We start from the raw sequence: 23,049 nt of genomic DNA on the forward strand, positions 1-23,049 counted from the left end.
GCGGAAGCAGCAAGCAATAGAGAACCAAGAGATCAGATCAAAGCTCTTCTGTCCCAGAATATCCAGTTGTAAAGAGGTGGACAATTAAAACAAATTCCTGGAGGATGTGTCTCCACAGATAACACCATGCTCAATGATGGGGGAGCTCAACACATCAGTGAATCATCCACTCAGTGCCAACTGGAGGATCCATCTCGGTCCCCTCCTGAAGTCCCCAGCAGCTCAAATGCCAGTTTTCAGCTAATTCAAACACTTCGCACGATATCAGGCAACAGCTGAAGACATTGGATACAACAAAGGCGATGGGTCCCAATAGCATCCGAACATGGAACAGAAGACTTGTGCTCCAGAACTAGCCGTGTTCGTAGCCAAGTTGTTCCAGTACAACACTGGCATCCACCCAACAATTGCCCAGGTATGTCCTGTCTACAAAAAGCAGGACAAATCCAATCCAGTCAATTACTGTTCCATCAGTCTACAATCAATTGTCAGCTAAGTGATGGAAGGGGTCATCGGTAGTGCTATCAAGTGGCACTAACTCCAGAACAACCTGCTCACAATGCTCAGTTTGGGATCTGCCAGTGCCATTCAGCTCTTGATCTCATTACCAACCTTGATCCAAACATGGACAAAGGAAGTGAAGTGAGAGTGACTGCCCTTGATGTCAAGGCAGCAGTTAACTGAATTTAGCATCAAGGAGCTCAAGCGAAACTTAAGACAATAGGAACCAGGTGGAATCCTCTGCGCCGGCTGGAGTCATACCTGGCACAAAGGAAGATGATTGTAGTTGTTGAAGGCCAATCACCTCAACTCCAGGCCATCACTGCAGGAGTTCCACAGGGTAGTGACCTAGGCCCAACCATCTTCAGCTCCTTCATCAATGACGTTCCCTCCATTATGAGATCAGAAGTGGGGATGTTCGCTGATGACAGCACAATGTTCAGCACCATTCACAGCTGCTCAAATACTGAAGCAGTCTGTGTCCATATGCAGCAAGACCTGGATAACATTTAGGCTTGAGCTGCTAAATGGCAAGTAACATTCGTGCCACACGGGACAATGACCATCTCCAACAAGAGAAAGTCAAATAATCTTGCCTTGATGTTCAACAGAATTGCCATGGTTTAAACGCACCATCGCTGCCCTATGGGTTCCCATTGACCAGAAACTTAATTGAACCAGCCATTTAAATAGTATGGTTACAAGAGCAGGTCAGAGACTGGGAATTCTGCAGTGAGTCCCCAAAGCCTGTCCACCATCTACAAGGCTCAAGTCAGGGTTGTGATGGAATACTCTCTTTATTTGCCTGGATGAGTGGAGGTCCAACAGCACTCAAGAAGTTCAACAACATCCAGGACAAAGCAGCCTGCTTGATCGGCACCCCATCCAACACCCTAAACATCCCCTGACTACACTACTGATGCACAGTAGCAGCAGTGTGTACCATCTATAAGATGCACTACAGGAACTCATCAAGGCTCCTTCAACAGCACCTTCCAAACCCATGACCTCTCCCACTAGAAGGACAAAGGTAGACATGCATAGGGACACGACCCACCTGAAAATTCCCTTCCAAGCCACATCCAGGATTGGAACTATATTTCTTGGGTCAAATTCTCTTCCTAATAGCACTGTGGGTGTACTTACACCTCAGGGACTGCACGGTTCAAGAAGGCAGCTCACCACCACCTTCTCAAGGGCAAATAGGAATGGGCAATAAATGCTGGCCTAGCAGTGACGCACACATCCGTAAAATGATTAAAACATTAATCTTACCACAGTCAACCCTTTCTCATAAGCAGCATGGTAGCACAGTGGTTAGCACTGGTGCTTCACAGGTTTGATTCCCGGCTTGGGTCACTGTCTGTGGAGTCTGCACATTCTCCCGGTGTCTGCATGGCTTTCCTCCGGGTGCTCCGGTTTCCCCCCACAAAACCCGAAAGATGTGCTGTTAGGTGAATTGGACATTCATAATGCTTCCTCCTTGTACCCGAACAGGCGCTGGAATATGGCGACTAGGCTTTTCACAGTAACTTCATTGCAGTGTTAATGTAAGCCTACTTGTGACAATAAAGATTATTATTATTAGCTGGTGAGGAGGTGGTCAGACAGGGTCTCCCCCAGCTGATGCTGTGTTGGCTGCTGTTTATCAGAAAGTTGTTGTACAGATAATGCTCAGGTTTACAGTGTTAATTGGCTAAATGTTCTTAAATGGAATTGATGTAGGTTTTAAGTTGCTTATCTTAATTTTGTCACCCATTTGAAATATGGCCATTGCATGAAGCTGTTCCTAAACTTCCGGTACTTCCCACATGCCAATTGATTCCCTCGTAATGCCTGGCTTTGTCGGTGCCTTGCCCATTAATTGGCTTGTTTCACTCATAGTGCTGAGACAAATTCCATTTATCCGTAAGAATTTCTTCACTCTATAAGTCATTTCAGCAGGCTTAGGACTTCCACCTCATTTATATTAACGTCTCCCATTAAGCCATGTTACTGAAGTGAGCACGTTGTTGATGTCTTATCCTGAACTCTGGGCCTTAATTAATTCTTTTTCTCTATCGTGATTAGGGAGGAAGTGAATCTTCCATTTGATCAGGAACCATCTTTTTTATCATTAGTTCATGAGATGTGGACCGGCATTTAATGCTCATTCACTGAAGGCATTTGAGTGTCAACCAGTTTGTTGTGGTCATATGTAGCCCAGACCAGGTAAGGATGGCAGATTTTCTTCCCTGAAGGACATTAGTGAACTGGATGGGTCATCATTAGACATTCCAGATTTTTATTGAATTCAAATTTCACCATCTGCTGTGGTGGGATTCGATCCCCAGATCAATTACCCTGGGTCTCTGGATATTAGTCCAGTGACAATACCACTATGCCCATGCTTGCCCTATCTCAATTGCTATGTTCTGTTTTGGGTACCACCCCTCTGTAAAGAGTACATTGCCCATGGCAGGGTAGAGCGTTGATTCGTCAGAATAATACCAGGCCTTAAATGTCAAATTACGAGAATGGGTTCCGTAGACTTGTAATAAAAACAGAAAATGCTGGATAAACTCAGCAGGTCTGGCAGCATCTGTAGAGAGAGAAACATGGGGCGGGATTCTCCGCAATCAGCGCGATGTCCGCTGACTGGCGCCAAAAGCGGAGCGAATCAGTCCGGCATCGCGCCGCCCCAAAGGTGCGAAATTTTCCGCATCTTGAGGGGCCGAGCCCTCACCTTGAGGGGCTAGGCCCGCGCCGGAGTGATTTCCGCCCCGTCGGCTGGTGGGAAAGGCCTTTGGCGCCCCGCCAGCTGACGCGGAAATGATTTTGCCGTGCGACGCATGCGTGGGAGCATCAGCGGCCGCTCACGGCATCCCCGCGCATGCACAGTCTCTTCCGTCTCTGCCATAGTGAAGACCATGGCGAAGGCGGAAGGAAAAGAGTGCCCCCACGGCACAGGCCCGCCCGGAGATCTGTGGGCCCCGATCACGGGCCACGCCACCGTGGGGGCACCCCCCGGGGCTAGATCGCCCCGCGCCCCCCCCCCCAGGACCCCGTAGCCCACCCGCGCGGCCTTGTTCCGCCGTTCGAAAGGTGGTTCAATCCACGCCGGCTGGCGTGGGTTGACAGCGGCGGGACATCGGCCCATCGCGGACCGGAGAATCGCTGGGGGTGGGCCCGCCGACCGTCGCGATTTCCGCCGACCGGCGCGGATCCCGCCCCCGCCGAATCTCCGGTGGCGGAGAATTCGGGACACGGCGGGGGTGGGATTCATGCCGGCCGCCGGCGATTCTCTGACCCGGTGGGGGGGTCGGAGAATCGCGCCCATGGTTAACATTTTGAGTGCGTGTGACCCTTCTGCAGAGCTCATACAGTCATTCGCACTCGAAACGTTAACTCTGTTTCTCTCTCCACAGTTGCCGCCTGACCTGCTGAGCTTATCCAGTTTTCTGTTTTAATTTCTGACTTCCAGCATCCGCAGTATTTTGCTTTTATTTGCATAGACTTGGGGCTGGATTCTCCGGCATCAAAGCCGCATGTTTCTGGACGGTGCACCGTTCCCTGGCGATTCTTTACACCCGCCGCTTGTCAATGGAATTTCCCATTGAAACCACCCCATGCCGCCAGGAAAGCCGCGGTAAGGGGTGCGCTGCCAACGGAAACTAAGAACCCCAAAGGCCGGAGAATTCCGGCCTTGGTTTATACTCCCACAAAGTTAAGATTAACGGATGATCTGACAGAGTTCCCAACTCCAGTTGGATGTGTTCCTGGAGATTTCACCACCATACCCCTTCCTTCCTTTGACCAGCTCCCTCCTACCATACAGCCACTTTCCCTCCAACTCCTGACATTTTTGGTCACTAGTAAATGTAAGTATTCAAAGAAAGTGAATTTAAAAAAAAACTACACACGTCTATTGTAATGATTTCTTTCTTCCCCTCCTGGCTTACTGGCAGCTGTAAATTGCGGATTAATCATTCATTCCTCGGAACTCCTGGAGGGTTGGCAACTCAATGATCTGGTCGAGGTAGTTCACAGGGATTCAATTGATTAAATAGAAACACGGGCCAGGATTTTCCGGCAGGACGTGCCATACCGGGCAGACGTAGCAGCTCGTTCAAACGTCCATTGACGTTGGCAGGAACAGAATCTCCCGCCGGTGGGAGGGAGCGGAATATTCCGGCCAAGGTATTTCTTCCAGTCACCTAATTCAAAACCTTAAAATAATAGCCAACCCATTTAGAAGTGAAATGAGAAAGTGTTCTTTTAACATAAATGGTCGTGGAAATCTGGAATTCTTCCCCCTGCAAAGCTGAAATTAATAAAATTGAGACAATTGATTTTTATTCGGTTCGCATATTGAGGGTTAAGGATCAATGTAAATAGCATTGAGGTACAGGTTGGCCAAGTTCTAATTGAATGGTGGAGAAGGCTTGAGGGGCTGAATGGCCTCCTCCTGTTTACATGTGAACATTTTCGTATTTTCGAATGTCCTGAAGAGTTCAAGTTGCTCTGGGAAGGTTGACAACCTCTGGTGGTGAGTGTTTTGTTTTCTACCCAACAACATACTGTGGCAATTTTCTACACGGACTCACAACCACCTATTAACTTTATTTGAGAGTTTGGGTATTTGCTGCTTCACTAGCGAATGCCATTTTCATTTGCTCCCCACATGTGCAAAGAGAGGGAGAAAAGTGAATTGCAAAGTCAAGGCAACATTTCAAGCTGAACTCTGGGTGTACTGTTTGTCCCAGAGGAGGTTATTTGCGTTGCCGTGGTGATTGATTCAGTGGAGGATTTATTTTTTTGAAAGCAGATCATAAATGTTCGGAAGGTCTTCTTTCATCTGCAGCCCGGGCTATTCTTCAATCGGAATAGCAAAACCAGAAGAGTACTTTGATTTATATAGAATCACAGAGTGATGTAGTGCAGAGGAAGGCCATTCAATCTTTTATGACTGTGCTGGCCCTTTGAAAGAACTATCAAATTACTCCAACTCCCCTGCCTTTTCCTCATAGACCTGTCAATTTTTATCTTACCTCTTCAAGATTTTATCGAGTTATCTTCTGAAAGTTACAATTAAGGGAGGAAATCTGCCATCCTTACCTGGCCTGGCCTACAGGTGACTCCAGACCCACAGCAATGTGGTTGACTCTTAAATTCCTCCCCTGACATGGCAGCGAAAATCACTCTGTTTGAGGGCAATTAGGGATGGGCAACAAATGCTGGCCCAGCCAACGACGTCCACATTCCATAAATTAATTTAAAAAACACGGGATAGAAACAGTACCCTGCAGAAATCGTCCAACTCACTGACCTGTCTTACTGGCACTTCAACCACCGCTCCACGGGTCATAGAGAGGTATGGGCTAGAGAGGTGACATTTCAAAGCATAGTGTTCATAGCAAACTTACTTATGCCCAGCTCGGTTTCCTCCTCCTCCCTCATTCTTTCTGTGTGGGTGCGGGTGGGGTGGGGAGAAGGGTGAATAATAAAATATTCTTCCAAGTACCTTCCGCGATGGAAGGTCTCAGCATTTTTGCAGTTGTCAGTTCCGGTGGTTTGATTTTTTTTTCTGGGCTACAAACATTCGTCCAAAATGCCAGGCAGTCTCGGAGTCAGGAATCTTGGACTGTACATGAGGCTGCAGAAGGAAATCACATTGCAGATGTCCCAGAAACCAACTGCTGGTGCAAAAGCCAATGTTAAGGACACTCGGAACTATTTCCTTCAAATGGGTCAGAAAAGTATTCTACTCCCAGAACTTTATAACAGAAATAAACATACAGACAATTTTACGGGATGGCTACAGACCCTTTTGCTGTGATTTTCACTGTGAATCCAACATGTTGCTTCAATATGATGTTGTCGATGACGCGCTAATAATTGCAGATTTATTGAAATAATTAACCTTTTAATTCTACAGCTATTGTAAGATCGATTGTGAAGTTTTTGTTTCAACAGAAAATATTGAATTATAATTTTTATGCGATACCCCCGAGGACCGGTAGTGATCATATCCTTCATCCTTTGTACAAATGGGTTGCTAAGGAAGAGCTCAATGTTAATTGCATGCCTAAAAGTTGCAGTCGCATTGAGTGAAAAGGTACTGACGTAAATCAACTGAAATAGTTTCACATTTTTCAAAGGGGACAGATTGAGGGAAGTGACTCCGTTTAAGCTTCTTTCTTTCCTGGTTGTTTTAAAAAAATTGATTTCCTCCCTTTTTGTTCAAAGACATTTTGCAGTTTAGTTTGCACACAGCATCTTGCTGGTCACCACCCATGTCCAGGTGACCCATTGTGCCCAAATGACCAGGGGCAGATCTCTGCAGCCGAGACATAAGCAACGTTTCCATTAAAAGGAGACTCTCATTATATGGGGCACTGTTCTCTTATTAGTGGTCGATTTGCTGCTGATAACTCTTCACTATTAAATTGAAGAACAAAATAATGGAAAACCAACATGGGATGGCGGGATTGTTATATGAGGAGAGATTGGGTCAACTGGGCCTGTATTCACTGGAGTTTAGAAGAATGAGAGGGGATCTCATTGAAGCATATAAAATTCTGATAGGCCTGGACGGACTAAATGCAGGGACGTTGTTTCTTCTGGCCAGAGTTGTTCTAGAACAAAGGGTCTAAGGATACAAGGAAGCCATTTAGGACTGAGATGAAGAGAATTCTCTACCACAAAAGGCAGTGGAGGCCATGTCACTGAATGTATTCAAGAAAGAAATAGATAGGTTTCTGGACTCTAAAGGTGTCAGGGAGTATAGGGAGAGAACAGGAGCATGGGGTTGAGAAAGAGGATCAGTCATGATCACATTGAATGACGGAGAAGGCTCAATGGGCCAAAGAATCTACTCCTCCTATTTTCTATGTAACATAATCTGCTCCAGGAACATGATAAGGTAGATCTGGGCTGTCCAGATTTGATCTACCATTGGTTCTTCCCCACTATCTCGCGTAGTTTAATGACAAGAATGTAGCCCAGAGATCTATCCTTGCGCCAAGAAACTTCGCTTCGTGGAACTAAGGCTTTCTCCCAAGTTCATCTGATCCAGGTTGGGGAAGGTCCTGGAGATATACAAATCCAACAGCTCAAATCTTTTACAATGCTACAAACGTTATTGGTGAAGTGCTTTGTAACCAGTAATGAAAGGATGCATGAGTGTTCAGCAGGGTTTCATCATGATGCCACTGTATTTAGCAATGGTCAGCTTCCTTGGTCAAATAGTGCACATTGATTGATTAGTGAAGATTGCAACTTGCCGAAGCAATGCCAGGAATCTCTGGAAGTGAAGCTAGATGAGCATCCTCGAAACTTGGAAGTTGAATTAACTTTCCTCACCATGCTGATTTTGGCAGCGTAGATTATTTGGGATCCACAGATGTAAACACAAACAATCTAGAGCAAGCCTACTTTTATTCCGAGCAGACTCTGTTAACGACTGACTCAACATTCACTTTAATTCCTTCTGGAACATTCCCGCCCCACCCAAATTTCTGGTTGGGGTAACTATACACTGTCGCCAGGTATAAACTCTCGAGAAGAGTTGTGCGACTAAACAGACCCGATGTACTTGACAAGAGCAGTCAAAGACGCAGAGACCTTGGGTCAGATTTTGCTGTCAGAAGAACAATGAGGCAAACGGTGCATAAATGTTACAACGAGGGGAGGATGCATGTTTAAACAACAATATCAAAACATTTGATGCCCCTAAGTCCATCGTTAGCATCTCTCTGCCTCGCCAACGACGAGCCTTGAATTTCATGGCGTTGTCGCATTTGATGAAATCTGCTGCAAATATTAAGGACTGGTAACTACAAGATCCATTTAGTGATGTGTTAAAGGACTGCCAATCAACCTCTCTGGCATCAAAAGACAACAATTTCAAGTGTGGTGTCTCATTCCTTCAGGTTGTGTATTGTTTCAGGAGATTTTTAAAATGTCAAAGTTTTAAATATTTTTTCTCAACATTTTGGCCTGGTCTCTCGCTTTTTCAATGCAGTCTTTCTTTCCCTCTATTCCCTTTCCTTTCAGCAGCTCCTCATTCCACCCGCTGTGTATTTCTAATCCTTAAACCTCATTGGTTAAGGAGATAATCCTATTGATTATCCTCCTCGTTCGTAACACAGATGCCCAATTGCCTTGGGAATTCTGTCATCAACTCCCTAACTTTGTGGGCAAAACCTTTGTATCTACAAGATATAGGGGCAGTTCCAACCAACAGGCAGACATTTACACACCCCGCTGAGGCAGACATCTCACCCATTGTACTTCAGTAACCAGTTGTCCAAACATAGAGTTTGGAAGACCAGAGACATGTTGTTTGATATTTTGCTGCTGCTACTATAGGGATGACCTGGATTGTGTCCCATACTGATGTGCGTCTGTCATGGCTCTTGCTCCACAAGTTCTTCACCACGCTCTGATTATCCCGATTGAGGTGAAGTTACCTTTAGTGACAAAGATCAAAACTGCATTTGTTCTCAAACAGAGATCATTAAAATTTTACAAAAGGGAATGGGTGATCAGATTTAGAGACGGGTTTTATTCAATACCATGATAGGAGAATGAAAGCTAAGTTTAACCCATGAATAATTGATATGGAATAGTTTGCTGTCTAGTGCGATAAATAATGTATTTCCTGTACCAAGCGAAAGGGAATTGGGAAATTTCTAGACTGAGGAATGAGTTTAGAGGTTTTCTTTTTGTCAAACATATCATTACCGGGGATGTGGGCAAAGCCTGGATTTATTGTCAGTCCTTGGCTGCCATGGAGAAGGCACCACCTTCTTGGCCACTGCAGCTCATGTAGTGACGGTGCTTCGTCAACGCTGTGAGGTGGGAGCTTCCATCCCTTTTGGCAGCGACGTTTGGTGGAGTGGTGGTGATATGTTTCCGAGTCAGGATGGTGCACCACTTACAAGAGAACTTGGAGGCATCGGTGTCACCATGAACTGCCCATGTCCTTGTTGGTGGGGAAGCGGCGGGGTTGAGTGCTGCTGTTGGAGATATCAACGGGGGTGGGGGATTGGAGAGGAGGAGAAATGCCCTCATCCGGTGAGATGCATGGCAGAGTGTGTGGGATGGTTCAAACAGTGTCTGGGCTTTCTCTGGGAATGGGCCAAATAGAATTCACCATGACAACCGCGGATCTGAGCCCCTAGGGAGCTGCCAGCTCCTAATCATCGAAGCCTGGTCAACAGGAAAGTGTTAGTAATACCTCCAGTTATTGCACGGTATGAATGACCTGACAGTGTCCATTATGTTTATTGAATGAAACTTCTCTTTTATGTGCTTTCAGTTAACAAAACTGGAAAAACAGCAGCAACGAAAGGAAAAAACAAGAACTAAAACACCTTCGGAATACACCAAGGAGAAAAGTGCCTCACGCAGCAAAGATGATCCCAGTGCTAGCAGTGGTGCCGATGGGGATGTTTCATCAGAAAGAGAGTCCTAATCTTTCAGTGTAGAACACTGGTATGTATATACTCTTCCATTGCGTAACTCCTGGTTTGATTCCATTCTATATTTTACACCATGGTAACCCATTTCTCTTTCTCTGAGCGTGGCACCCTGTTTAGAGTTTGAATCACAATGGGTCAACATGAGAACATAAGGGCTTAAGAAATGGGAGTAGAAGTAGGCCACATGGCCCATCGAGCCTGCTTGATATGATGGGGCTAATGCTGGGCTTCAACTCCATTCTCCAGTCCGCTCCCCATATCCCTTAATCCTCCAAGCAGCAAGTCTCAGTTATCCAGCCCGCTTTGTCAGAGAGTTATCGCCGCTGATCTGCCACTGTTTACTATTATGAGAACCTGGCCAATCCCTTTAATCATGGTAGTTGAGAAGGGTGAAAGAAAGGAGCAGCATTTCGTCAACAAATGATCAGTAATTAAATCTGTTTCAAAAGTGTAGCTGAGAGAAGTATCTGAGGGGTAGAGTCAACAGGCAGAATTAACCTGGCTTTGTGAAAGGGAGCTCATGTTTAACCAATTATTTGGGATTCTTTGAAGGAGTCACATGTGCTGTGGATAAAGGGGGGCCAGTGGCTGTACTGTACTTAGATTTCAAGAAAACATTTGATAAGATGCCCCATCAGAGGTTATTATGGAAAATAAAAGCTTATGGTTTAGGGGGTAACATGCTGTCATGGATTGGAGATTGGCTAGATAACAGGAAACTGAGATGACACAAATGGGTATTTTTCAGGTAGGCAGGATGTGATAAGTGGTGTGCTACATGAATCAGTATTGGGCCTCAATTTTTTACAATTTCTATCAATGACTCGTATGAAGGGACTGAAAGTATGGTTGCTAAATTTTCTGATGACAACAACAGATAGGAAAATAAATTGTGAAGAGGACGAAATGAGGTTACAAAGGGACATAGATAGGCTAAATGAGTGGGGAAAACTTTGGCAAATGGAGTATAATGTGGGCAAATGTGAAATTGTCCATTTTGGCAGGAAGAATAAATAGAAGATTATCTAAATGATGAGAAGTTGCAGAACTTTGAGGTGCAGACGGGTCTGGGTATCCTAGTGGATGAATTACAAAAGAGCTTTACAGTAACAGCAAGTAATTCGGAAAGCTAATAGAATGTTATAATTTATTGTGAGGGGAATTGATTACAAAAGTAGGAAGGTTATGCTTCAGTTGTACAAGGCATTGGTAGGATCACATCTGAAGTATTATGTATAATATTGGTCTCCTTATTTAAAGAAAGATGTAAGGACGGGACGGTAGCGCAGTGGTTATCACTGCTGCCTCATGGCTCCGACAACCCGGTTTCAATCCCGGCCCCGGGTCACTGTCCATGTGGAGTTTGCACATTCTTCCCGTATCTGGATGGGTCTCACTCCCACAACCCAAAGATGTGCAGGGTAGGTGGATTGACCACGCTAAATTGCCCCTTAATTGGGAAAAAAAAGAATTGGGTACTCTAAATTTATATAAAAAATATAAAGACAGATGTAAATACATTAGCAGCAGTTTGGAGAAGGTTTACTAGACTAGTACCAGGAATAGGTGGGTTATCTTAGGAAAGGTTGTAGAGTTTGTCCGGAATTCTTCAGCTGTTAGGATTCTTTGTTCCGGCCGGGAGCACCCCCTGCCCGCGGGTTTCCTGGTGGTGTGAGGTGGCTTCAATGGGAAATCTTATTGATAATCGTGGGGAGTAGAGAATCCTGCTGCCAGCGAATAGTGCCCCACCAAGAAACATGCAGCTGGGGGACCGGAGAATCCAGCCATATGTTTGTAACCATTTGACTTCAGAAGAGTATGAGGTGACTTGATTAAAATATTTAAGACCCAACAGGGTGGATGTAGAGAGGATGTTTCATCTTGTTGGAGAATCTAAAACTAGGGGTCACTGTTTAAAAATATGGGGTCGCTCATTTAAGACAAGAGGTTACAATCAGATCAGCCATAATCTTACTGAATGGCGGAGCAGGCTCGACGGACTGAATGGCCTACTCCTGCTCCTAATTCATATGTTCGGAAGCAAAATCAGTGTTATAACCTGCCTGCTTACCACTGGCTGGGGACTAATGGCAATCCCACAATCCTTAGGGAGTACGAGCTTCCCCAATGAGGGGGGGGGGGGGGGGGAGAAATCATTAGCAGACTCTCTGCATAAATAGAGCTGGCCCGTATGGAACCAGCTAGAGAGGAGTTAGCAGCAAGGGAGTTGCTGCTGCTGTTGTATATATATATATGTTATTGTACATGAATGTTATTTCTTTCTATTCTACAACTCGTGCTGGATTCTTCGTGGCCCTCACAAAACTAGCGACGAGGGTTAAAGTGGATAGCTGTCTACGCTGTTAAAGCCACCTCCCTGGATTTTTGTTGGATACAGGTTGGAAGTTTTTTTCTGTTACACCATGCTTCTGTATGGACATTTGGATGTCTTTGATGCTGCGCTGGAAAGTTGGAACCAGTACGCATAACGGATGCGTTACTATTTCCGGGCAAACAACATCACCGAAAGCGAGCGCCAGGTGGTCATATTGCTCACCACCTGCGGGCCGCATACGTTTGAGGTGATTAGGAGCCTTGCGTAACCAGCTGCGCCGGACACCAAGACGTTTGATGAACTCGTGACTTTAGTGGGACAACATTTTAACCCAACACCGTCCACAATAGTCCAGCGTTACTGGTTTAATACCGCTGAGAGAACCCCAGGAGAATCCCTTGCCAAGTTTCTATCCAGGCTACGCAGGATTGCGGACTACTGTGACTATGGTGAGACCTTGTCAGAAATGTGAGACCTTGTCAGAAATGTTACGCGACCGTTTGGTTTGTGGTATTAACAATGCAGCCACTCGGACAAAGTTGTTAGCTGAGCCAACATTGACTTTTCAACAGGCCATTCAAATAGTATTGTCACGAGTGAGCGCAGAACGGGGATTGCAGGAGCTACAGGGAATGGAGGTGCACGCCTTGGGGCGCAACCCCTTCCGTACAAAAGCGTCTCCCCGCACCCCTGCGGTACCTTGGGCGGGGCGGTGTCCAGATCGATGCCAGTGGCCGCTGGGTGTTCCTCCCCGAAGGGAGCCTTCTCCAGAGCCGATGGATGAGGAGCCATGTCAGTGTCAGACTTATGGGCGCCGATCCCATCGCGGACGCCGGTCCTGGGGGCGCCAGAGGCGCCGTCGTTCCGACAGAAACTGGGCCAACCTTCCATTTGGATGAAGCTGCGCCGACTACTCCCGAGGACGTGGAGACGGAGGACGACTGCCTGCAGCTGCATCGTGTGGCAGTTCCCCATGTGGCTCCCATTGAGGTGACAGGACGGGTCAGTGGTCACCCGCTTGAGATGGAGTTGGACACTGGCGCAGCGGTCTCTGTGATCGCCCAGAGGACATTCGAAACCCATCAAGCAGGGTATACAGACCCTTACATTAACGGACACACAGGCCAGGCTGGCCACCTACACAGGGGAACCATTGGACATTGCAGGAACTATGATGACCCCTGTTGTCAATGGATGCCAGGAGGGGCGTTTCCCACTTATCGTGGTGCGCGGCCACGGGCCCAGCCTGTTGGGTCAGGACTGGTTGCGCCATTTGCGGCTGCAGTGGCAGCACATCCTCCAAACCAGGTTCTGGAGGGGTGACTGAGGTGCTGGGACGATATCCAGATGTATTCCAGCCCGGTTTGGGGAAAATGAAAGAGGCCGCACCCCGTATCCAAGTCGAACCAGGAGCCACGCCGCGCTATTTCCGGGCACGCCCGGTGCCTTATGCCTTGCTCGAGAAGGTAGAAGGGGAGCTCACTCGTTTGGAATCCTTGGGTATTATCAGGCTGGTCCATTTCGCTGACTGGGCAGCGCCAATTGTACCTGTAATGAAGCCAGATGCCACAGTTCGCTTGTGCCGCGACTATAAACTTACAGTGAATACGGCTTCCCGGCTCGACCAATACCCAATGCCTCACATAGAAGAATTCTACGCGAAACTTGAAGGCGGACTCTCATTCACAAAATTAGATATGAGTCACGCCTACCTACAGTTGGAGCTGGACCCTGCCTCCCCTCCATATGTAACTATTAATACACACCTGTATGAATATACACGGTTGCTCTTTGGGGTATCCTCTGCCTGCGCTATCTTTCAACGTGTCATGGAGGGCATTTTGAGAGGTTTACCGCACTGTCTACTTAGACGACGTTTTGATTACAGGGACTTCGGAGCAGGAACATTTGGAAAATTTGGAGGCTGTCCTTAGATGCTTTTCAGAGGCTGGAGTCCGTTTATGTCGTAGAAAGTGCGTCTTTCAGGCGAAGGAAGTAGTCTACCTGAGTTATCGGGTGGACCGCGAAGGTTTGCACCCCGTCGCAGAGAAGATGTGCGCAATTCAACAGGCCCCCGCAATGACTGACACTTCGTATCTTAATTCTTTTCTCGGCCTCGTAACCTATTATGGGAAGTTCCATCCCAATCTGGCAACTACGCTGGCCTCATTGCACCTTCTGCTAAAGAAGAATCACACCTGGGTTTGGGGTCAGCCGCAAGAAACCGCTTTCCGGCAGGTAAAGCAATAATTGTCGTAGTCTGGGTTACTAACCCACTATGATCCTGGAAAGCCTTTGCTCATCGCGTGTGATGCATCCCCGAATGGTATTGGGGCCGTCCTGTCCCACAAGATGGAGAACGGGGCCGAGCGGCCGATAGCTTTTGCCTCCCGCACATTGACTGCAGTGGAAAAGAAATATGCGCAGTTCAAGAAGGAGGGCCTGGCGGTGGTCTTTGTGGTGAAACGCTTCCACCAGTATGTGTACGGCCGCCACTTCACTATCATGACTGATTATAAGCCTCTGCTGGGACTTTTCCGAGAGGATAAGCCAATACCCATTGCTTCCGCATGGATCCAGTGCTGGGCATTGTTGCTCGCTGCCTACGAGTAAAACAGGGACCCAGATAGCGAATGCCGACGCACTGAGCCGATTGCCTTTGTCGACCGGCCCCATATCGACCCCCATGACTGGTGAGGTGGTTGCAACCCTAAATGTTATGGACTCCTTGCCTGTCATGGCATCACAAATCTGTGAGTGGACCCAGACGGAGCCAGTCCTGTCAAAGGTTCAGCACATAGTCCTAAATGGTGGGCAACATAGACAGCTCCCAGGCGAGTTGCGGGCATTTTTCCTCCAAGCTGTCAGAATTTAGCGTGGAAGATGGTATCCTCTTATGGGGGATGTGTGTGATTGACCCGGAAAAATGACAGGAGCTGATACTAAGGGACTTGCAAAATGGGCATCCGGGTGTGACCAAAATGAAAATGTTGGCCTGGAGTTATGTCTGGTGGCCAGGCCTCGACACCGGCATTGAGAAGGTGGCCCAAAACTGCTCCATTTGCCAGGAGCATCAGAAGCTTCCGCCGGCCGCGCCCCTACATCACTGGGACTGGCCAGGGCGGCCTTGGGCGCGCTTGCATGCGGATTTTGCCGGCCCCTTTCAAAGATCCATGTTCCTTCTATTCATCGATGCCCAGTCTAAATGGCTAGAGGTGCATAAGATGTTAGGCGCAATGTCCTGCGCAACAATTGAGAAGATGCGTTTGTCTTTCAGTACGCATGGCCTCCCCGAGGTGCTGATCACGTACTACGGCACTCCGTTCACAAGTGAGGAGTTTGCAAGGTTCATGAAGATGAACGGCATACGCCATATCCACACCGCTCCATACCACTCGGCTTCCAATGGGTTGGCGGAGCGCGCAGTGCAGACATTCAAACGGGGCCTAAAGAAGCAGTCCGGGTCTATGGACATGAGACTGGCTCGTTTTTTGTTTTCATACAGGACCACTCCACATACGATGACTGGAGTAGCTCCCTTGGAACTCCTAATGGGCCGGAGACTTTGCACCCGCCTTAGCATGGTTTTCCCGGAAATTGGCGCAAAAGTACGCCGTCCTCAAGAACGGCAGGGACATGGCCTTTCTCGGCATCGGCTGATTCGGCAGTTTGCGCCCGGTGACCCAGTGTTCGTTCAGAGTTTTGCTGGTGGTGCCCAGTGGGTCCCTGGCATTATCTTTTGCCGAATAGGTCCTATCTCTTACCAGGTGCAAATCTAGGGTAGTCTCCAGCGCAAGCATGTAGACCACGTTCAGTCCAGAAGACCATTTCTTCCAAAGATTCCTTGCCCCGGAGCTCATTTCTACAGCCACAGAGATCAGACACATAGAGATTATTCCTCACAATCTTCCTCTGGTGCCGTACTCAAAGCCTGTGCAGGTCGTTGCAGAACCGCATGGAGATAGGGATGCCGAGATGACGGAGGCAGTGGACTCCGAGTCCGAGATGGAGACACAGGATGCCTCAGAGGGGGGAGTCCCCGGGCCCACGGGCCGTGGATATACAACCGTTACGCCATTCATCATGGAAGCGCCATTCCCCATCTCGTTACATGCTGCCCGATCCAGCACCTCGTGCAAATGGTGTCCGGCCTGCGGCAAAACAAGTCCGACGTCCTCCTTTGCCAGGGTCTTTGGTGGATTCCTTGGACTTTGGGGGGGGCGGGGGGATGTTATAACCTGCCTGCTTACCACTGGCTGGGGACTAATGGCAATCCCACAATCCTGAGGGAGCATGAGCTTCCCCAATGAGGGGGGGGGGGGAGTGGAGAAATCATTAGCAGATTCCCTGCATAAATAGAGCTGGCCAGTATGGAACCAGCTAGAGAGGAGTGAGCAGCAAGGGAGTTACTGCTGCTGTTGTATATATATGTTATTGTAAATAAATGTTATTTCTTTCTATGCTACAACTCGTGCTGGGTTCTTCGTGGCCCTCACAAAAATCAGTGATTTTCCGAATTGGGACAAAAAAAAAACAAGTTGTATGGAGGGATACTTAAGCTCGCAGTTGTATTATTCTAGCTCAAAACGGGAAAAGGCGAGGTATGCTTGAGGAGGCCCGAACTACCCATAATCAGGCCCAGCTTGGCATTGGCGATGAAGGATCAATCAGACTCATGGACGCGAAAGGTGCCATCTTGCCATCTGTTATTTTCTGGCAATGGATGCACAAGCTTTTAAAGCACCCCCTGAAAAAGATGTGGTTCAGTTCCTGGGACAGAGGAAATCTTTCGCTCCCAACACAAACATATCGTGTTTTGTGTGTGTGTGATGAGTGTGTGATACTTATGTGTGTGTGTTCATTCAGTTACACAGTGCGGTTTGTGCCATTCAATGGCACCTCCACAAAATGTGACCTCAATCGGGTTTTCAGGGCCAATGTTCTCGCTGGACCTGTGAGGGGCAGGACCTCATCTCTTTGATATGTCCGACTCCTCAGAGGCCGTGTTTCCCTTTAAAAATGATGGCCTCATCTCAGAATGCTGCTGCAGCCTCCCTTCCAGATCGCTGGCAAGGCCCCCCACCCTCCCAGCCTCCCCCTTCATCCCCCCGTCTCCCCCTTCAGCCACCCTCCATCTGATTTCCCCCCTTCAGGCTCTACCCCTTGGCAGTGCCAACCTGGCACCTTGCAGTCTGAGGGGTGCCAAGGGTGTGAATACCCTCTCTACAATTGCCAAGAAGTGTACTTCATGGGAGGTGGGGATCAGGGGGGCTTGTGCTGGGCTAGAGACGCTCAGGTGGGGGGGGGATCTTTCTTGGGATGGGGGTCATTTAGCTGCTCTTCCCATCAGCAGCCTATAAACCCTTTAAACAATCCTTCTGTATCGCAAAAATACAGTTCTGTGGTAATAAAGTGAAAGTGTTTCCACCAGTACCCCTAAACTCTTTAAACAGTTGTCAGTATGCCAAATTCAATGGTGTATGAGATGAAGGTAAAATTATTCCCTTTAATGTGGTGGAAACTTTTTAAATAGTTTTTTCACTATCCATTTAATTCCCTTTGAACTCATTCTAGCCTTTTTGTATGCCTAAACGTCTATAGGCTTTGAACTGCATTGCTTATATTCAATTGCACAGTTTTCTGATTGACTTAGTCATTTTGGGGGAAAATTCTGCCCAGTGTCTCCTTATTTATTCCAATCACTTCCCCAATACCTTGAAAACTTCAATTAAAGCACCCCTTAATCTTCTAAAGTCCAAAGTTGTTTGTTTAGTCTTCCCTCAATGCTTGACCCTTTGAGTCCAGATATCATTCCAGTCAATCTGCCTCTCCAAGGCCAACCTCTCCTTCCTAAGGTGTGCTGGTCACAACTGCAATTTGGAAAGTAACCCGTTCTATACTTCTTGGGTCTAAAGTAGATGGTCTCATATTTTCCTGCATTGAAATTCATTTGCCAGAGTTTTGCATATTCATTTAATTTTTGCATATCTCTTTACAATTTTTCTTTCCATATACATAGAAAGAATGTATTGCACAAAACATGTATGATATGGGCTCTTCTGGTATCTATACTCCAGATAATCCCCTCACCCATTTCTCTTCCTCTAACCTCTATCAGTGTACCTTTCTGTTCCCTTCACCCTCATGTAGCTTCTTCTGAAAGGCATCTTTTATTTTATTCCTTCATGAGCTGGGGGCAAGGCCATCATTTGTTGCCCTTTCCTGATTGCCCTTGAACTGATTGGCTTGCCACAGCAACTTGGGCAGATGGGGTTTTTACTGACAATCAGCAATGGTTTTCATGGTCACCATGACTGAGATTAGCTTTTTCAATGCCATATTTTATTCATTGAATTTAAATTTCACCAGCGGCTGTGTTGGGATTTGAACCTTTGCCCGCCTAAGAATTCTAGCTTGAGTGCCTGGATTACCAATACAGTGACATTACCACCCCGGTACCATCTCTCTTTGCTATTTGCCTCAACTGCCCCATGTGGTAGGAAATCCACATTCACACCATTCTCTGGGCAAAGAAGCTTCTGCTTTCCTTAATGGAGTGACAATCTTACACTGATGACGTGTAGTTTTGGAGTCTCCTACATGTGGGTACATTCCCTTCTGTGTCTATTCATAGAGCCATAGAATTTTACAACTCAGAAAGAGGCCTTTCGGCACACCATATCTGTGCCGGCCATCAAGCACCAATCTATTCTAATCCCATTTTCCAGCACTTGGTCCGAAGCCTTGTATGCTTCGGCAATAGCATATTGACCCCTATCAAAGCCTTTGCGACCTTAAAGATCCTGTCAAGTTCCACCTTAGCCTTCTCCTTTCTACAGAAAAGAGACCCTGCTGTTCTGTCCATCCCAATCAGTATAGCCTCTCAGTTATGTGATCATTCTTGTAGATTTTCCTTGTAAAACGTCTCTTCATTTTTAGCAAACACTGACGGGGTAAGAGGCAAAGCAGCAGTGGCCATATTCAGCCCAGCCTGGGGATCAGACCTGGGATTTTCCTAGTGTGCTGCATACAAACTGAACCACAAAAGGTGTGCTTGCTTCTTTGTTCCGACTGCAGACCACGCTGTGAAGTGCCTGAATATTCATCATATTTTGGATTTTGCTGATTTATATTGCAAAGCATGAGTAATACAAGCCACGCGAATCTCCCTGGCGGGTTCGCCAGTTGTGTAAATCTAACGCCCTGACATATTTTTGCCTTTGTGTGTTATTCTGTCGGTTCTAGTCAACACTTAAGCATTGCAGCACCCGTGGGCACCCGCTTGGGTCAACAACAATTAAATCATCTTTGACTGGTAATTTTGCTTTGAGTCGAAGCCCTTTAGTTTGGGAATTAATGGAGTTCAATAGATTCCCATCAACTTGTTCTTTAATAAATAGGAGCTCTTTATTGACCAGAAAGTTTGGTTTTGGAATTCTGTATTTTTTATTAGGAAAATGTCACCACCAGGTCAGAAATGGTGAACTGACTTCTCAGTTGGTTGCAACTTAGCTTGAATTTAAGAAAGGTGGCATTTCCCATTCAAGGCATACACTTAACTGCCTGCAGATCGGTGCAAGAAATTAACCAGCAAATTTCCTTAAGTTAGCAAGTAAGGAGTTCACTTTATTGTTAATACTGACTCATGTAAAAATGCATGACATTATTAACATAAAGGTTGAGAATGCACATATATATCCACCTTCCCACAATTACAAAAAACACACATGCACCCAACAGCCCACCGCACCTCCCCATCAAGGAGAAACAAGAAAGATATAGAACTTTACAGAATATCAGATCTTTAAACTTGGCCAAATAAAAAGCAAATTCAGAAATAAACTTTCATAGATTGTCCGGATGCTTGTTTTTGCAGAAGGTTCACTTTCAGCTGCTGCTACTTTGGGTTTCTCACCAGAGCAGTTGCTCTGGAATGGTGGCTAGTTGATCCACTTTTCTCTTGGAGGCACTGGGGTTGATTTGGAATCTCCCCCCTTTTAAGAACTCTCAGCTTGCAGCAATGAGTTCTTCTGGTGGGTTTTCAAACCACCAACAGCTCAGCTTTGATGAGAGAAGTTTCAGAGAAAGAGAGAGCGTTGCCTTTTTTGTCCCTATGTTAGTTCAATCCAATATATTTTACCCAAGAGCTGGGCCTTGCGACTCAGCTGCTTTAAATCTGATCTTATTTTAGCCACTGTCACTGAGAGCTCCATTGCCTCTGCTCCATAAAGCAGCTTGTGTCTTTCACGTAGTAACTGCTGTAGGTCAGTGTCCTTTGTTTAGCAAAAGTGATTTCTTTTGGAGGGGGGGGGGGCAAAGTTCTATATATATATATATATATATATATCTGTACAGTCGATGACATTATAAATTAATATGCTATATAATGTATCTCCATACCACGAGGGTATTAAGAGTTATGGAATCAAGGTGGGCAGATGGAGTTAAGATACAGACTCAATTGTATGGAAGATGGGGCTCAGGGGGCTGAATGACCTAGTCTGAAATAACTGTACTTATACAACACAGCTCTGCTGCTGTAGAAGATTCGCAGCAAAAGTAATTCCTTAGTTTGTTCGCCATTCATTCTGTCTCAGAATTCCCTGTCTTTACTAGCGCGTGGTTCATTTTGATTTGAACCGGAAGTGTTTTAAGTCAATTTGAGAATAACTACAATGAGTCGCTGGGTATAAAACTAATACAAACAACATCAGGCCTTGGGAGAGCTGGTTCTAAAAGAAACCTTGTCTGATCGCTGAGAGATTCATCTTGTAAATTAATTTAATGTAAGGGGCTGGCACTCATTAATTGCGAATCGTTTTACGATTTTTTATCATGCGTTTGTGGAAGTGATCACTTAATAAAGTGATTTGTTTTTAAAGTAAGTAATTACCTTGACCTGTGCAGTAGGTCTGTCTGTCGCGTTTCCTTTTCACACACCCTGCGTGCACATTAGTCTGGCAACTATATAATTAGTGTGTAGATTGCTTGTCAAAAGGACATGCGTTCAGGTCTTATGACATTTGGAGTGAATTTTGTTTCCAGGCTTCAGGCTTCTTCAGTTAGAAATGAGAAGTTTGGAAATTCCCACTGGGTAGGTGTCAACAGCTAACCGATCAGAATTTGGGCAGTGGTGGGCCTTGAAGCGAAATTAATCACCTACAGAAAACCCCATCCCAAAACAAGAACCATTTCCCCATCAGAGGAAAAAAACAGGGAGATAGAGGTGGAGAAAAAGAGCAAACAAGAGAGGGAGAGTGTTTGAGGCACCAGGGGATAAATCTAACATGGAGGTCTTTTAGTAAAAATGATCTTTGTCTGTCTTATTATAATGTACTTCTGTCTTGTCATTATCCTGGGCTGAGTTTTCGGATGGTTGGGTTTCCACCCCGCCACCTGAAGCGACGCAGGGAACACCCGCGCCCCCCCACCCCCCTCCGCCCATTCCAGTTGCCCCACAATCACTAGTTGGTTCAGTGTGAGACTTCAGCCCTTCATCAATCTTTGCTGCTTTTCGTCTGTCTGAACAAAAGACATTAAGAGACTATTCATTCAATAGGCTGGCTACCACTTTGTAGTATTCAGACATCGACATTCTAAATTAAAGGGGGAACTACTCCTCGCAGAAGGTGGTGAATTTGTGGAACTCGCTGCTGCAAAGTGCGCTGGAGTCTGAGGCATTAAATGATTTCAAGAAGGAAATTGATATAATTCTGATTTAGAAAATGGGTTAAAGGGATATGGGGAACAGGGGGTGGGGGGGGGGGGGGAGGTGGATTTGAGACCAGGAAGAGATCAGCCATGATCTGATTGAATGGCGGAGCAGATTCGAAGGGCTGAAGTGCCTACTCCTCCTAATTCCTATGACCTCTTTTCCTATGACAATGCTTGATGTTCAGATCCCTTGAAGATGAAAGTCTGAGCATTATGTCACGTCAGAGTACCCTTTCAGAAATGGGTGTTTCAGAAATGTACCTTTAAGAAATGGAGCTGCTCATGTTACTGGAGTGATGTCAGAGTGTGGGTGGAGCTGAGCTCCACTTCTGCTTTTTAGTTTCAGTTTGAGAAAGAGCTGGGATGTGTCTGTGTTTTTGAGGGAGCTGAATCTGAAGCTAAAAGTGAGCTGCACTGCTGTTGACCTCTGCCATCCAAAAACTATCCATGGGTCATTTGGTGAATTCAGAAGAAGTATAAATGTTTCAGTCTTGAATGTAAACCCTAATGTGCTCCTGTTTGGAGGTTTGTTAAGTCTTTTGGATGGTAAAGGGACAGCATACAGGTTATTTAGTGTGGTATTCTTTGGGGGGTGTATTTGATTTACTGGTTGCTAAGATATTCACTGTTTGTTTTAAAAAGGTTAACTTGAGTTCATAGAATAAACGTTTTGTTTTAAAAAAACATTGGTCCATTTTCTGCTGTACCACACCTGTAGAGTGGGCCGTGTGCTCCCCATACCACAATCTATTAAAAGTTGTGGGTCAGGGGAACTCCATGATACACTTTGGGGTTCTCTAAACCCTGGCCCACAACAAGTAGAACAACAAGAATGACGGCTTATATTTATATAACACCTTTATCAAACGAAACCACCCACCCCATAGCACTACACAGTAAGCAACATTTGAGACCATGCCACACAAGGGGGCAGGTAATCAAAATCTTGGTCGAATGGGTGGGTTTAAAGGGGTGTCCTAAACAAGGAAAGAGAGGTGGGGAGGTTTAGGGAGGCGATTCCAGAGCTTAGGA

At 46.3% G+C, this 23,049-nt stretch overlaps 1 protein-coding gene across 1 annotated transcript in view; it reads left to right on the forward strand.

The window, feature by feature from the left end:
- Positions 1-23,049, forward strand: part of dtd1 (D-aminoacyl-tRNA deacylase 1) — a 202,329-nt gene that overhangs the window by 172,265 nt on the left and 7,015 nt on the right. The window contains exon 5 of the mRNA XM_072504096.1: positions 9,806-9,981. Coding sequence (XP_072360197.1) covers positions 9,806-9,961 — 156 coding nt within the window. The 3' untranslated portion in view covers positions 9,962-9,981. The remainder of the gene's footprint in view (positions 1-9,805; positions 9,982-23,049) is intronic.

This window comes from Scyliorhinus torazame, chromosome 1 (assembly GCF_047496885.1).
Source record: "Scyliorhinus torazame isolate Kashiwa2021f chromosome 1, sScyTor2.1, whole genome shotgun sequence".
In the NCBI taxonomy this organism is placed as follows: domain Eukaryota; kingdom Metazoa; phylum Chordata; class Chondrichthyes; order Carcharhiniformes; family Scyliorhinidae; genus Scyliorhinus; species Scyliorhinus torazame.